Source organism: Notechis scutatus, chromosome 4 (assembly GCF_049901735.1).
Source record: "Notechis scutatus isolate UNSWTSFEM ecotype Mainland chromosome 4, rNotScu1.2, whole genome shotgun sequence".
NCBI classification, from domain to species: Eukaryota; Metazoa; Chordata; class Lepidosauria; order Squamata; family Elapidae; genus Notechis; species Notechis scutatus.
The window spans coordinates 20,766,523-20,784,143 of NC_142012.1; the positions used below are offsets into that span (position 1 = coordinate 20,766,523).

General features: G+C 38.0%; 1 protein-coding gene across 1 annotated transcript; it reads right to left on the minus strand.

Moving 5' to 3' along the window:
• Nucleotides 1–3,899: 3,899 nt before the first annotated feature.
• C4H4orf54 (chromosome 4 C4orf54 homolog) lies at nucleotides 3,900–15,944 on the minus strand. Its single transcript, XM_026672686.2, has 2 exons — nucleotides 9,666–15,944; nucleotides 3,900–6,047 (listed from the first exon to the last, which is right to left on the minus strand). The coding sequence occupies exon 1, from the start codon at nucleotides 14,732–14,734 to the stop codon at nucleotides 9,701–9,703; it is 5,034 nt and encodes a 1,677-aa protein (XP_026528471.1). The 5' UTR covers nucleotides 14,735–15,944; the 3' UTR covers nucleotides 3,900–6,047; nucleotides 9,666–9,700.
• Between the last annotated feature and the right edge of the window lie 1,677 nt (nucleotides 15,945–17,621).

The following is a 17,621-nucleotide window of genomic DNA, read 5'->3' on the forward strand; positions in this document are numbered from 1 at the left end:
CTCAGTTGTGGTCATAAGTCAAGGGACTACAGAAGCCAGTGAAATTGATAGAACTTCTTTTTAGACTGTATTGTGGAAAACATCCTAACACTTATTTGATGCCTAAATATTTTGATTGAAATGTTGTGTTTCTGTAATAACAATGTGAAATACCTGTTATACAAAAAAGTCAGTTTCTTAATCCTACAGTTCTAGACAGAACTGTAACCTAATTTGACTTATTTATATGTTCAAATCCAAAACTATCTATGAAAATATTGCTTCGTAAAGACATTCTTTATGAAAAATAAGGTTTTAAAATTTGGTTGTATTTATGACCTAGGTTGAACAAGAAGAAATTTCGAATTGCTACAAAGCCTACATATAATAGCACCAAGCAAATATAAATATTTGCAGAATTGCTTTTGTGACTAGTTTCTTTCTCACAGTTATTTCCATCCAATTTACAGTATGGATACAAAATATATTTAATACATCTGAATTATTAATTTATCCTATAGTATATGAAATTACATTCTGTAACCTTAGTAATATCTTATTTACAAGCAGGTCAACCTGAAGGCAATCTTTTCCCAGATTTTTAAAGCTGCATATAAATAAATAATGGGGGAATGAAGTTTCCTTCAGGTAAAAAAGTTGGAACTATCCTTCACTGAAAAGGGTGGAAAATTGTGAATGAAAAATCTGTCACTAAAAATATGTTTCTTCTCAGATGAATGTCATCTCAATAGTCTTATGGTTTTAACATAAGATAAGGCCAGGGAAGAAATGGTGGACTGCAGATGTTTCCACAAAAAGAGGAGCTGATGACTGCAGTGGAATGAAGACCAGGTCTCTGAAACCTAAGGACTTGAGATTGCCACCAAGTATTCCAGACAGCTGCTCATCACAAGGAATCCATAAGATAGTGATCTTCTATGGTTTTAGAGCTTTGGGAGTTAAGGGAATAGCCATCTTACTCAAACCATGGTAGTGCCTTTGAAACATTATCGGAAATTGCTTCTAAACTGCTATTTAGCTATTAGAAACCTTTGGATTGACAAGTTTTACTGCAACAGATGAGTTTCTGTCAATTCTTAATGAAAGAAGTTTTAATTACAAGTTTAAGAACTTAAACAACTTTTTAAAAGTAAACATCAAAAGGATGATTAAACTATGATTTTAGGGGGCTAAATTTGAAATTATGTTGAAAATATATTATACAAGAGGAACAAGTTCTAGTTAATAATGTGAAGACTGAGATGAAAGTGTACTTAAAAATGATAAGCTACAAGAATGCAATCGAAAAGATGTTATACTGGGAACACAAAAGAAATCAGCTGATGTCCTAATAACTAAAAGAGACATATAAAAGCAACAAACCAAGAGAATAACCTGGATAATTTTCTGTATCAAAACAAGCTTGCTAAAGTTTTGAAGAATTTTGTGAAAAGGGACAAAGAAAAAAAAACTAAAAAGAAGTGAAGTTCCAGTACGTTATTTGAAGAGACTAGATTAAGTTTATTAGAAGTAAAAGGAATATAAAGTTGGTTTATTTCATCAATCTTGGTCAAATTAAAATAGATATGTTATTAACTCTGATAACCCTTAATGGACTTTTGATGACATCAAGACTGTAATGATAAGGCTTTAACAATTTGTCTATGGAAAATTAACGGGATTGGGAAGAATAAATAATTTGCTGAATTTTAAAAGAAGGTAATAAATTATTAAATTGTTTATACTTGTTGTTATGAAGGTGGTAAGCAACTTCCTTATATATTTCTTTTTCTTTCCTATACTCATTTTTTCCTATTTCTTCTTTTTCCTTTCTTTTTAGCACCTTTTACTCTTTCTTTTTACTTTTCTATTTTTCAGTTTGTGTTAGTTTTTATTATTGCAATGGTAAGCTTTAATAAAATTATTAAAGTAGTGGAAGTTTATAGAATTAATTCTCTCTGAAATCATGAAAATACTTGTTTTTAATAATAATTAAGTGATGCAAATAACTATTGATTCTACAATTGAGGAATAAGGAACTCATTTGCATATTAGGTAACCTAAGCTGAAATTTGCTTGAAATGCTGGAGCACTTTCTTCTTTGGCATTGTTCTGAAGAGTTTTCCCCTGAGAAAAGATTTTTATAGATATCTCTTCTAAATTTAAAAATAGTATATACCTTTTCATCATTTTTAGTAGACATAAATTCATGTTATAAAAAGCACTTGTTTGATTATTGAGTCCTGTTATCATACTGATTCTATAATGCTGCCTGCTAAAACAGTGAAAGATGAGGAAAAAATGCACCATGTGAAACATGAGGTAAATGTGAATGACTTGAAAATTATGGAGAAAGGAAAGGGAGTACCTGACACAAATTGCTCTTTTGGTGATGCCCCTCTTTTCAAATAAAATGTAATTTCACTCTGATTTTTCAAGTACACTGGATAAAAATATAACCCTGAGCATCTGACAATAGAATTGGCACTCTAACCATTCACTGTGTACTAAATTGTTTATGTTAAGATATACATGTGGATGAAAAGCTGCATCTTGTAAACTACAGATTGAAACTTCATTGTGAGCACCAAGATGAAAAAAAATTATTGTTAGTGTTTCATGTGTATATAACTGAGATAATTTTGCGCCCATACTGTCTGGCAGTCTGAAAATAGTACATGAATAGTACATAAAATATATGCTTACACATATATTTTATGCAGCACATACATTTCATGAGAAACAAAAGCAGAGCAGTTGGGCAGTACCAACAAAACAATATTGTATATTCATTTTTTCCTTTAAAAGCAATTAATTTAAAAACAAAATACAAACCAGAAAAATAAATATGTGAATCCCAAAACAATTGCCTTATTTTCACATTACATTATTTCATTCTTTAGATAATTTTTTTTTCATATAAAGCTACTACAAATTGAAATATTGTAGCCCAGGGTTATCAAACTAGCGACCTGTGAGCCGGATGCATCACGCGCTGGCCATGCCCATGCCTGGTTTAGTGAAGGAGAAAAAATTCACAATATGTCATGTGACGATGCCGTGATGACATGAGTTTGATGCCCCTGTTGTAGCCCATGTTAAATCACCTTTAAGGAGATCTGAATAAGCATTATATTTAATAAGCCTGTAGATACTTTTTCATACATTCCACCAAAAGTATACGCATTAAAATGACAATAACTATAAAGAACCTCCTGTGCATGAATCTAATTTTTAAGGTGAATTGCATGTTAAATTTTTATGCAGTAGGAACATAACTGGTCTTTCATTTACCATCACTTCTTTAAGCAAACTGAACTTAGATCAGCATGGAGAAGATTTAAATCATAATATGGATGAAGGAATTACAAATGGGTCAGAACTATGGGAATGACTTTAGTGGGGGTTTTGTGTGTAAGAGCTTTAGTAGAAATACGTTTTAAAAAATAGGATGGTCCATCTAGCCTTGTGTTTTCAATATGTTAAGCTCACTGTTCTAAAACAGGACTAGAATCAAGACTATTACTATATGTAATTAAGCCCCACTGTACTGAATTCTGGCCCAAAACCACGAAGAACTTTCAGTAAAATGGGAGAAAAAAAAATAAGACTTATTCTTAGGATACTGTGGCTTATTTATTCTGACTCTACACCTGAGTTTAGCTATTGACTATTTAGTCTAAGGATCTCATCTACTAATCTGTAGCACTGTATTGATGAACTGCCAGCCACATTAAGCTAACTGGAATCTGTATACTGTGTGGATCATATGCCACATAATACCCACTGATATGGTTGTGGGTAGCAGCAGTGTTTGCAATATACCTAACCAGAAACAGAATACTGAAAGGGAATCATCACTGCTTGGCCAAGGATCTCTTAAAATTGATGCAACTAATACATCTTCCATTTGATTTGTAAAATTAAAAACTCTTGCTTCACCTGTGGCTTTACAGTTATAATCAGTTGTAGAACTTAAGATACAACACTGTATTTTCAGGACCTTCTGGGATGCACCCAAGATTTAGGGACAATATGTGGTTCTGTTGCTTTTAGTTGTATACCCCATGTTTCATATTGTACCAGATATATTTTGGTATTTATACCTTTTGCACTTAAATATCATTCTGAGTTTGTTCAGGATTTCCTGCATGGCTCTTTCCTAGTTGTAGTTAAAATTGTCATACCTACACCAAATAAATCTCCTATGAGAATTCTCCATTTTAAAAGCTCATTAAAGTATTCATTCTTTTCCCTTCAATGTTTCAAGGGGTATATTTTAAATTATAACTTAATGCCAAATATTCATTAGTGGATTAGAACACTAACTGCAAATAGCTAAGTTAAAATCTCAAACTACTTTCTAAAATAGAAATTCACATATTTGTAAAAAAAAAAAAAAAACCCTCCCACCCTAAAACTAATTCCTCATATAAAGATGAAAAAATGTGTCTTCTTCTTTGAAATAATAACGAAATACAAGACACATATACAAAAGTGTTAACACTTTTGAGGGGAGCTGCATGACAATCACACAAGCACAATTTATTCTATATGAAGATACAGTAGTAAAAAAAGCTTAACCAGCTGAATGACTGCTTGCTCCACAATTATTGAAGGCACCAAGAAAGTGTAATAATTTGTATCCCTTTTCTAGATTTCTGATATTTAAACAAAAAAGTGCAGTTAAAAGACTCCTTTGAATATAATTTAAAGCAGCATTTAAACAGAATAAAGAACTATATTTTCCACAAATATAGTTATTTCCACAATCGGTTTTAAGGGGAAGCCATTAAATAAAATATATACTTTGTTAACTGTATTTCAATGAACTCTGTTAAAAATAGGAACTGAAACATGCATGCATTTGGCAGTTAGACCCCATAAAACAATAGGTTTTAAATCCAAGTAAACATCCACAGAATTAGGCTTCATATTCAAAGAAACTTAAATAAAACAATCTAATGATCAGTGAATCTTCAATACATTTAACTCAGGATTCATTAAAAAAAATTGTACCTAAAAATATCCTCAACACAGTTCCCACCCAAATTGCCTGAAACCTTGCAAGATCTGAAGATTTCTAAAATTTAGCACACTCTTTTTTTGCCAGAAAAATCTTGCACTCCCTCATATGATACTGCTGAAGTTTCATGGAATTCTGCAGAACTTGCAAGATTTGGGCATTTAAAAAAAACTATTTTTGAGGACTAAAGATACTGCTGTAGGGCTGGTGTTTGCTTGATAGCTATGGATGCTGTACAGCTACCCATAGCTGATTGGATTTAAGCAGCTTGGGAGTTAACTAGTTTGAACTAAACTCAAACTAATTGACTGCATACCTATTATGCAATGAGATCCTAATTCAGCTGCTATTGAAGATTAACCCTAAAATAAAAATAGCTTCAATGGGAACTACATAAGCCTAACGTAATTGGATATTATTGGAAAAATTTGAATATATTTGAATATTTTAGCAAAACTAAGAAAAAACAAAATTTTACTTCTTTTACTTTTAGATATGTTTTCTCCAAGATAATGGAGAGATATCAAAAATGTATTAAAACAACTTTAAGAATAAACTACACATACATAGTTATGTATAAAAACAACCCTATAGTCACTTTTTTAAAAACAGAGAAACAGATTAGAGTAATAATCAAGCTTCCCAAGCTTTTTTTAAAAAATTCTGCAAATAGGTATCTGCAAAACTATATCAGCATCTTATTTCTTCACTCAAACTTGTTTTTTGGTTGAAAGCTCCTGATTCTATATATGCATTTGTAGGTAATTTGTAGTTAGCTGTGTATTGCACAGTACACTAATTACTAGTTTCTACATTTAAAAACTTACAGAAAATACCACAATTCAATCATTTATATTAGAATAATTAAATTTCTACATAGTTAAAAATGAGGAAACAGCTTATCCAAACATGAAAACAATGTAACACATGTTTTGCACAAAACAATGCATGAGAAATACATCAGAGGACAGCTATTTAAACAAAAATTTAGAATTACCAAGTACATTTCAAATTAAGGGAGACAAATTCTTGTTCTTTGTGCCTGTGGGATAAAGCATAAACACAGACATTAAATGTTTGATTTAACAAAATCGTTATATCAATGCAAGATGTTATATGATCTTTCTTGAACTTTGAATTTATAACTTTAAGTAATTTCCTCACCTTCACTCTATCTTCATGACCCTTAGAATGGTTCATATTATGCTAAACATTGTCAGTTGTTATTTTATAGGAGAAAATTTCTATATAAATTTTAAGGCAATCCCTGGTATTATAATTTTTATACATGATCTAATAGTTTTGCCAAACTCTTATCATCACAGAATTTAAAAACTTTATTTTCATGTTTCTGTTAAACAGTTACATGAAAGTGCTTCTCAAATCCATAAATCTTAAAGCAAATTTAACACCACGGCTTCCAATTTCTGCCCTATTTGTAAGACTTGCTGAACAAATACACATAACATGGATACATGGATAACTGGCACAATTCTCCAGTATTTTGCATGCTCCAATACTTTAAGAAAAGTAGTTTTAGGTGGCTGAGAAATGAAAGTTTATAGTTGTTTATTTTGGCTGAGGATTCTGAATGCAATTTAAAATGAACAAGGAACTTTCTCTTGTATCTCCCCCCCCCTTCCAATTCTCCAAAAATGGTGAAAGAGCCTTTGTACTGGATTATAGGTCCTGAGGTAGCAGAGAGGCAGTGCCCCATGCACTTTGTTTTCTGTTATTATGGCACTCCTGCACTCCAGCTGCTGTTGCCTCCTGCCACCCTACCTAGCCTCCTCTTAGCCCAGTACAATATCAAAACAAGACTTTCTGCTCCTTTGGGGGAAGTGACAAAGGCCTTCAAGGAAGGAACTAATAATGAGATGAAGTAGGGAGTCAAAGCATAATAACGTAATTAAATTGTAATTAAATTAATTAAAAATACTGAGCGCACATACTCCTTGACTTACAACCACAATTGGGACCAGAATATCTGTTGGTAAGCAAGGTGGTTATTAAGTGAATTTCACTTGCTTTTATGACCTTTTTTGTCATGGTTGTTAAGCGAATCACTACAATTATTAAGTGAATCATAGGTTATTAAGCAAAACTGACTTCCCCCCATTGACTTTGCTTCTTGGAAGCTGGCTGGGAAAGTGGCAAATGGTGATTTTATGACCTAATTTTAATCATGTGATAGTGGAGATGCTGCGAAATGGTAAAAAATGGAAGGAATGGTTGTGAGTCATTTCTTCAGTGTTGTTGTAATTTCAAACAGTTTACTAAATTAATGATTGTAATTCAAAAGCTATCTGTACTGTGTGCCTCTCACTTAAAAGAAAACTTTATTCTATAAAGTCTTATATTTTTTTCTAAGAAAGACTGGGGGTTTTGTACTGATCTACAAGTGTATCTCAGAAAAGAAAAGCATAATACCGTTCAAGAAAATCCCTTGCCAGGAATTTAGTATACTGCTACTCCATGTCTAATCTATTCCGTGAAGTGAGGGCCAGAGTTGACATTATTTCAATAGCATGTTTTAATACAGTATTTGGCAGGCACAGCTAATTGCACTCCAGATCATGATTCTGTTTTAAAGGAGGGAAAGTTAACTCTTTCCTCTACTGAAAATCCCCTCTAGCAGAACAAGATAACCTAATACATATTTAAAAGCATTTAAAAATGACTTGATGCAAAAATAGCTTGACATAACTATTTATTTACTATGACCAAAACTAAAGCTAATTTTTGTAGATAGGATTCTTATATTTTATATTAGAGATATTATACTTTATATATTACATTGTATTCAGTGTAATACCTATTATATTCTAACCAAGAAACCCACAAGTTAAGCTCAGCTTCTTATCTGCAGTACATAATGGGAATAAAACGTTACCTATGGAGTTTCTGTCAAACGAGTATTAAAGCCTTACTAGAAAAAAGCTTGGAACTCCAATATGAAAATGAATAGTTTCATGTATCAGTGTTGAAACAGGCTCAGTGGCTGGCAGTATTTCTTTGAAGTGTATAGTTTGAAGCAGGTGGTGACCTGCAGTCTCACTACGTCTGTGATATGTCAAAGCATTCCCATACTCTCTCTTTCTCACATACATCTTGTATTTCCTCTAAATTGCTCTCAGAAAAAGACCACTGATCAGGTTCATCTCATTTTCCAAAAATTCTTCTGATGTACAGTGTCTTCCTCTTATCAGAAACCCGAATATATTTGTTCACTTTCTCTCTCTTTCCATTCTCTTGGGGAAAACAAGGTCAGAATGATTATAAAGTACTAAGAAATAAAACCTATTGACTATTCTGAAAGCAGAGACTGCTTCTGAACAATCATGGATGGTTTGGTTTTAATTTTTGCAGCGAGCACAGAGTGCTCCAAATGTCACTTCCCAGTTCTTCGATTACACACAAACCTGCTTCAAACATGTCACAGCTGTATTTAGGAATATATTCTGAGTAGAAAATGTATAAATTGTATGAACATCATCATGCATGTGTGCATGAATATGTTACTTCTTCCCATCACTTCTGTTTTTGCCCTGAATGTAAGCCCATTGATGAATATTCATGCTGATGTTGAGACTAATGTCTTTTATTCTATTATTGGCACATCATACTGTATGTTACAGAAAGAATGTGTCCATAAACATGGATGCTGCCAACAAGGTTTTTGTTAAGACACTGGACTAGAAACTGGGTGACTATCACTTCTAGTTCTGCCTTAGGCACAAAGCCAGCTGGGTGACCTTGGGCCAGTGATTTTCACACAGCCCTAGGAAGAAGACAGTGGCAGAAAACTTGCCAAGAAAACTAAGGGACTTCTCCAGGTAGTTTCTATGAGTAAAAACTGATGGACGGCCAGAAGGAAGGAAATATCTTTGTCTTTCATTTGTAATTTAGCCAAGTTTTATCATTCCTTGCTATATTTTGATACACAAAATGCCCAATATGTCTTGATTACTATAGTAAGCAAGCTGCAAGTATTTGAGACCTAAAGTTACATGCATTTCCTTTGTCACATTTACAAAATCCATTTTACAAAATGTGGGTTTATGCAACAATTGCAGTTCCCATTTCTTCTGTTCCCCCATAAGGTCATAAGGAGGGAAAGAGAAAAAAATAACTATAAATGCCTTTAGAAGCTATTCCTAGGAAGCATTCCTTGTCTGCAAGGCACTATTACAGAGGAGACCAGGGAAGAATTTACTTTCCCTCCTAAGTTACTCTCCATTGCCAGTTGCTCTTCAATATTTTTTCGCCTCAAGAAACAGTGATTGGACCCTTCACAAAATAGATTAAGGGGTAGCCTCTATTGCTGGTGGCCTAGACATCATCATCTTTCACCTACAACCCTCCCACTAAAATTCCACCTTTTTATTACCACAAAAATCTGTTTAGCAAAGGGAATGTATATATTGCACTGTGGTTTTTTTTTCTTTGCTATTGCTAGGAATGGTGTGCTACCAATCAAAATAACCTGCCAATGGTACAAGATCCCTCTCTCTGATCATAGCTGGCTCGTTGCAAACCTCGGAGTGTTTTGCAAGGCTTGTTCCCCCCTCCCTCACCCCCATGCCCCTCTCCTGACGGGACCTTTGGCAGAAATGCCACCTTTGTTGTGATAATTAACCGTAACCGCAAGGCAACTCACCCGTCGTACCCGCATCTCTCCTGGCCGGCGTCCCATCACCGGTGCTCCACGACGAAGCGCATGGTGGTGCCGTCGAAGGACGGAGGCGCGATGATCCGGGGGCCCAGCGGCTGCGAGGTGATGCTGATAAGCGGTGCTTTCCCGTCGCCAGGAGCCGCTTGCGGGCACGGTAGCTGCTGCGGGGTGCCCGTGGGCATGTAATACGGGCTTTCTGCGGCGGGGCTGGCGGCGCTCCTGGACGAGGTGGCCGCAGACCCCAGCTCACCGCTAGGCTGCTGGGCGAGCTGGCCCTGCAGTGCGCTGGCGGACAGGACTGCCGGCAGGAAGCCCGGGTAGAACATGTAGGCTGCGGCCGGGGCGCCGTAGGTTCCAGCGGCCGCTCCCAACGCCAGGGACGGCATGGGGATGGTCATGGGGGCCAGGGCCGGCGGCTGTGGCGGCGCCGGCGCCGGGACCGGCAACGGTACTTCCACGTACTGCCCTGTTTCGGGGTCAAAGAGGCGCCGCTTCTGGGGCTGCGGCTGGGGCTGCAGCGGGGCGTCCACTAAGTAACACTGGCCCGTGCTGAGGTCCAGCAGCACCTTGCGCTGCATCTGAGACGGCGGGAAGGCAGCGGGTTCAGCGGCCATGGGCGGCGAGAAGCAAAGCAAAGGCGTCGCCGGCTGAGCCGCGCCTGTCAGAGCGGCCGCCGCAGCTGCGAGGGACAGAGCCTGAGGGAAGATGTGCGCCGGAGACATTTCCAGCGGTGGAGCCGTCGCCGCCGCCGCCTGGAGTTGCTGCTGTTGCTGCTGTTGCGGCGGCAAGGGCGGCAGCAACTGTGCCAAAGGCTGAGGCTGAGTGGTGGCTGCGGTGGGGCCAGGCCGCTCCTCTGCGGGCTGCTGCTGGGGCGCCTGGTTAAGGCTGGAGCCTGCCACGGACCGGGCCAGGTTGAGAGGCTGGGCGGCAGCGGGTGAAGCAGTGGCGACGAGGCCTGCGCGGTCGGTGCCTGCTGCTGCTTCTCTTCCTCCTGCGCCTAAGGCCACCGGTTGCTCCGCGGACGATTCCTTGAGCGAAATGGCCAAGTAGTTTCCGCAGTCGGGAAAGGTGGGCTTGCGGCTCTTGTCGGGCTCCACCAGGCTCCCCTGCCGGCTGCCAAATAACTTGATGGCGCGAGGCCTGGCCTGGCCTTTGAGGCCTCGGGGCGGGGAAGGAGACGACAGCACCGGTGGTTGATGCTTGGCCTTCTGGGCCTGAGCGTTAAAAGTTAAGGTGGTCCTAGGGACCACAGGGACTCTTTCCTTCTCAGCAGGCCCGGGGTTTCTTGCGGCAGATTCTCCGTAGAGGCCTGAACCACGGGCCCTTTCTCGGGTCAGGCTCTCAAAGGCTGCTGTCTTGGCCGAGACCTTCTCTATGTTCTTGGTTGGGTTGGTGAATCTACCACAGGGATGGCGTTCTGGCGCGGATCTGCTGGGAGAAGTTGTTAATCCCACCATCTGAACTCCCTCCTGGTCCTCAGTCTTGGCAACCATCATCGATTCTTCCCTGACAGTGTTTATGGCTCCTGTGGTTTGCTCTTCGCTGGCAATGAGGTTCAGGACATGGCTATCAGTTATTGGTAATGGGTCACTCTTTCGTTTCCACTCATTTTTACTGAAACTGTACAGCTCTTCCATGCTCCGGACTGCTGCTGTGAGTTTTTGCAGAGCCTTATGGTTTGCTGAGGCAGGTGCCTTGGTCACCTCTTCTTCTTTGGGAGGTTCTTCTTCATCCACCACCAGTGGTGCCACTTTATTGCTTTTCTCAGTTGTCACAGGCTGCTGTGGTGGTGGATGTGACTGCTGCCTCCAGGGCACAGATGTTTTGGAGACTATCTTCAATACAGCAGGCTGGCGAGGGTCACTCTTGTTGGGAGCAATGGTGGCTACTGGCAGCCTTCCTGAGGTCCTGTGTACCAGGATAGTTCCTTCTTGGTTGGAAGGTAGCATCTTGCCTCCATTAATTACTCTGGGCCCCATCTCGTGAGATTTGTTGGGCTTCTTGTCTTCTTTACTGTTACTTACTGCCTGACAAGTTATCACCATGGGAGACAGAGACCTGGGAATTCCTATTGACATTAGCTGTTTGGATTTCTGGTCAAAGGTTCCCTGGTCAGAGTTAACACTACCTCTGTCACTGTGGTTATCCCCTGACTCAAGACCATAACTACTCTTGATTAATTTCCTGACATCTCTCACCTGATGTATAGGCCCTTGGACTTTACACTTATTTTCTCTTACATCACGTACCTGAAATTGAGGCAGTTTGTCCATAATCTCCCCTTTTATTTGCTTTTGCAGTTGACATCTGGTATCAACAGCTGTCTTGAAAAAATTGGGGGCATTTCCAGCGATCATGGGGCTGAGAAGCTTAGTAATATTGAAAGGATTATCTTTGTTCTGCTCCACACTTCCCAAGCTTATCTTGATCTCTGGAGGTTTGGGCTTTATCATTGTGGTGGCAATAGCAGTCTGAGCTGCTGCAGTTGTCGCTGTAGAGTATTTTGTCACATGCAAGTTATTATCTTTGACTGTTTGTTGAATATTTGGAACAAAAAGACGAGACATTTTAGTTGCTTTATTAGCTGTGATTTCTCCCATATCGGCCTTCCAATCACCTTTGAATCCTGTTTTCAGTTTTCCCACAGGAACTTTTTCCTCTTTTTTTTCTGCTTCTTTTTCTTTCCATGTTCTAAATGCACTGTTCTGGCTACGGAGGAAAGTTGCCTTGAGTGTTTCAGAGGCACTTTGTTTTATTTTACATGCCTCTTCTAAAAATGTTTCTGAAAGGCTTCGATTTAGGCTAATAGTGGCCTCCCGTGGAGTAGAGGGCTTGGAGGTTGGTGACTTGCTATCAAAAAATTCCCCCAAATCATCTGCTGTTACAATAGTGCAATCAGAGCTGCCTTCTGAATATCTTGAATTTTGTCTTTGCAGCCCCCCGTTCTTTAACTTCTCCTTGGCAGTGCTATCTACCTCTTTAGAAGATGAGGAATTTGACATACCGGAGTATGTAGTGTCTGTGATCTCTCCTCTTTCCATTTTGAATTCATGTTCCTGTTGCATCTTCTTTGAAATAACATTTTTGAGGAGGCTAGATGCAAATTTTGACTTCTGCGTTCCTTCCATGGTTTCTGCAATGATTCCAGTTTGTTTGCAGATTTCATTGCCCTGCTCCTTTGGCGGTGCTTCTGTAACTCCATCTGTGCAACTTGACCCAACAGCAGCATTTTCAGAAGGTTTAGCAGGTCTGGGGACACCCGCATTAATATTGCTGCTGAAATTCAAAGTCTCCAGCAAAGTAACAACTCGGGAACCTGCCTGGACCTGTTTTTCAAAGCAACGTGGTGTTTCAACATGCGTTATTTCCCCATCAAGTTTACTGACAACAAATTCCAATGCTTTAGTCTGTGATTTATTGGAGTGAATGTATAAATTGTCACTGGCTGTCTTAGTCCCAGAGTTTCTTTTCCATCCAGCAGATGCAGTGCTGCTTTTGAAAAGATTCTGCTCTGCTTTCTGTCCCAGACTGCTGCACTTTAAATCCAAATAAGTTGACCATCGGTTGATTCCTAGATTGTGATCTGAAAGAGATGTGGAAGACTCACTGGAACTCAAGTTCAGGGTATCAAAGTAGGGATAAGCTAAGCTCCGAAATGCCCTTGCTGTCAGGCTTCTTACTTCTTTATCTGCATCATCCAACTCACTTACCACGCTGGAGGCACCACTTGAATATCCACCCAATTCTCTTGCTTTTATAGCTGCACACCTTGTTTGCAAGTGTGCAGGAACTGCAATAAACTTTTTTGCATAGTCATGAAACACATCTTGTTTGAAACTTGAATTTCGTTCATGAGCTGTGGAGACACACAGGCTCATGTCGCCTTCATGCTTGGCAGCGTAAATAATGTTTTGCTTTTCATGCTGGTTGCTAGGCTCATTTATAGCCCTGGAAGTTGGTTTGATTGATAGGAGTATCTGGCCTGCAGAATTCTCACTCATGTTGCAGAGGTTCTTGGACTGACTTTCTTCCGAGCTGGCGTATTTGTCTGTGCTTGGAGTATCATTTTCAGAATTAATGCTGACTATCTCTGTACTGCTGGTATTATCAATACTGTCTGTCTGATTATTAGGATCACTGGTGGTTGTGCTGAGATAACAGCTATTATCTTCTTCTGTTTGTGTGTCTGCAAGAGTTTCTTCGCTCCCAAAAGAAGCATAATCCACAAAGGAATAAATAACATTGTTATCCTCAAAGTCCCACCGAGAAGCTAATCCATAGTCAAAGTCCATGTCATGGTCTACTTCACTAAGCTGTATTTCATGGGTGGTAATATAATGTGCTTCATCATTATTACTATTGTTGCTTTCACTGGCATAGCTGGGTTGTGGCTGCAATAGCTGTGAAGCATGCCGGCCTCTTCCTCTCTCATTGCTCAGACAGATTTCTTTGCAGTCTGCTTCATCATCTTCATCGCTGTCATACCCAAATGAAGAGGAGGTTTTCCCACCTCTTTCCAAGTCATCCATTTTTAGAAAATTCCTTGTATTTTGTATTGGTGAAGGACAAGATGATGAAGAGGATTCTGGGCAGCCATGTGTATAAAGCTGAACATTGGAGATACTAGGGGACAGAGTGTTCTCGGACCCTTCTGAACTGATGCCAGAGATCCTTTCCCCAACCTCATCAGCTTTCATCCCCATGGGGGAAAGAGTGCCTTCCATTTTAGATGTATAATCCAGAGATTCTTGATTCACATATTTGTCTGCCAAGATTTTGTTAGCCAATCTGTTAATCTCACTGATTTCGCAAGGTCCATTTTTAGGTCTGATAAAGGGCACTTTACTTCTATTCCGTTCTAGATTCAGCTTTAGAGTCTGGGGATTCTCTCCTGTCCCTCCAGGGTAATCATAAATTTCCACATATTTTGATTCCTCAGCTGAGGGAATAGATGGCTCTTGAGGATGACACGTGATCATTTGACTGTTGCTTTTTCCAGCATTCTCTTTTTGAATAACTATCTCTTCAGCAGGCAGTTCTGTAAATACTTCCATGGCGAACGCTTTCAAGCTGATTGAAGGGAGCAACAAGATTTGGACCCAGGACCAAAGTCAACAGAGAGAGAGAGAGAGACACACACACATATACACACGTGTTCCCCAGTGGTTCCTAACTTTGTTGCTTGTAGTTTAGCTGTAGAGAGTTGCTTGATAGTGCTGAGGGTAGTAGGCTGGGTGGCTGCTGTTGTCTCTGTGGAGATGGGGGGTGCTGGTAACTGCCGCTGCTGCCAGTGTCTTATTCCTGAGCTATGAAGTACAGTTGTTAGTTTGGCATGAAGAGCTGTCAGTCTGAATGCCATTGGTAACAGAAGTAGCAGCCTTAACAGCATCTGCCACTCAACTTTCCCAGACATCCCAAAATGAAGAGAAAGCATATGGAAATTCTTATACTTCTAGTTAAGGAATATGTAAGCATGCGAGAAGGATTAATTCACGTAATAGTTTTAAAAGATTATTGGTTTTTGGATGATCAAAATGAAAGAAAAAGCACCTTTTATTCCTAGAACAATATTTTTAAAAATATTACCTAGATAATAGTTCAGTGGGCAAAAAAAGACTGAATATAATTTTAATAAGACATTAGGAATTTCAAATGACTTGTATTTTTACTGGTAATTTTTAAAAAGCACTTTTTCCCAATTTATGAAACATTATTTGTATTTTATACAAAAGCATTTAAAGAGGGTTCCCCATCCTTTCCTTTTTAAAAAAATAAAAAACTGGGACTCCATATGAACATACTTCTTCCAACAAAAATACTTCCAACATACAGAATTGGAACAATTCTTAATATGTCATGAAATAGAGAAATAAAACTAATTTTAACTTGCTTCTATCTCTTTTTATTAAGTTGTTTTAGAACTGTACTTAGTTAATTATAATTATATTATTATTAATTATATCAGCCACAATTCCAGTTCCACTTGAATACTATTAAAATTATACCGTCTCAAGCTTCTCTAGTGTAAGTTGAGTAGACTTTATCTGTTACAAAGAGGTCTAATACACAAGAAACAAGCAATATGAGAAAAAACATTTACCTTTTCTTTGATTTTGTAGCATTAGTCCAAGGGATATTAATCAGCACCTTAGATCTTGAAAAAAATTCTTCTTGTCTTCAGAGGTTTTTAAAAGGATGTGAAGGAGATAAAGAACAAGCAATGGGAAAATACCAAACTGGTTTGATTTTGATAATGACTTGTTCAGAGTAAGAAAACTCTGAAGCATTTTTGTCAGATCAGTATAGCTTGCTGGGTCAAAACCATTATCTATACATAGACTGTGTGTCATTTCAACAGGGTGAATAAAGTACTATTTTAAACTACCGCATTTCTACATAGTAAAAATAAATGTGTTTGACTGTCATTCATTGCAGGAATCTCTGATCTTCCTTAATATATTTTTGCCTCGTTCTTCTATGTTTAAATACTTAAATATATAATGCATAACATTGTTATGATATTGTTGAAGTAAAATTAAGTGTGTGCAATAAAGTACTGTAAAGGAAGTTAGTTAGAAAAATGAAAGTATATATTTTTTAAAAGTAAATATTTCCCTTTTTTGTGTCTTAATATAATTATTAATAGAATCATAGAATTCTTTATTGGCCAAGTGTGATTGGACACACAAGGAATTTGTCTTGGTGCAAATGCTCTCAGTATACATAAAAGAAAAGATACATTCGTCAAGAGTCAAGAATCATAAGGTACAACACTTAATTATAGTCATAGGGTACAATAAGCAATCAAATCATACTAGGAAACAGTCAATATAAATCGTAAGGATACAAGTGACAAAGTTACAGTCACACAGTCACAAGTGGGAGGGGATGGGTGATAAAGAGTGATGAGAAGATTAACAGTAATAGTAGTGCAGACTTTGTAAATAGTTGAACAGTGTTGAGGGAATTATTTGTTTAGCAGAGTGATGGCTTTCAGGAAAAAACTGTCCTTGTGTCTAGTTGTTCTGGTGTGCAGTGCTCTAGCGTCGTTTTGAGGAAAGGAGTTGAAACAGTTGATGTCCGGGATGTGAGGGGTCTGTAAATATTTTCACAGCCTTCTTTTTGACTCATGCAGTATACAGGTCCTTGATTGAAGGCAGGTTGGTAGTAATTTTTTCTGCAGTCCTAATTATTCTCTGAAGTCTGTGTTTGTCCTGTTGGGTTGCAGAACCAACTCAACAGGATATTATTACCATTAATAATATTAGCAATATGTATTACTAAATCAGTTTTAAAATTCTATGTCATTTTAATTTTAATTCCATTTATATATGTATCATACCCAAAGAGGTATAAAAATGTTTAAATCAACATTAAAATAATATATAAAACATCTTTAAAATACTGTAAGCCTCTTAAAGCACCAGGACAAATAAAAAGAAAACTCACGCATGAAATAAAAGTAAGTTCCTATTAGTGCTAATCTCTAGTGGATAGTGATCTGGTTTGCACACCATCTTACTGAAAAACAAATACAAACTAGATTACAGTTTAGCATGTGGGAATCAGGCCACAGGCTGTCTAAAACTAGAAAATAAAACAATTTCCTCTATTTTTGTTAAGTACATAATTTCAGAATGGTTACTAATAAAAATGTACCTCTTATACCCAGCTATTTCAGGCTACATCTCTAAATACCTGGAATGCTAAAATGACAGCCTCTGAAATCACAAACATGGGTTTCTGTTGCCAATCTTAGGTTTAACTATAGACAAAGGTTGTTATGCAATAGATTTGCCTTGGATAGGATTCTTTGAAAGTATATTCATAATTGGAAAAGAGTAAATCAATGGCAAGCATGAAAAGGGAAGCAGATATATGTTTGGGAGAGGCATTTTTATTTTGTGCTTGCAATTGCAAATATGTCAATGGCTCCCCCCC

Coding starts and splice junctions, on each gene's coding strand:
- C4H4orf54 (XM_026672686.2), bottom strand. CDS start 14,734: ATGGAAGTATTTACAGAACTGCCTGCTGAAGAGATAGTTATTCAAAAA.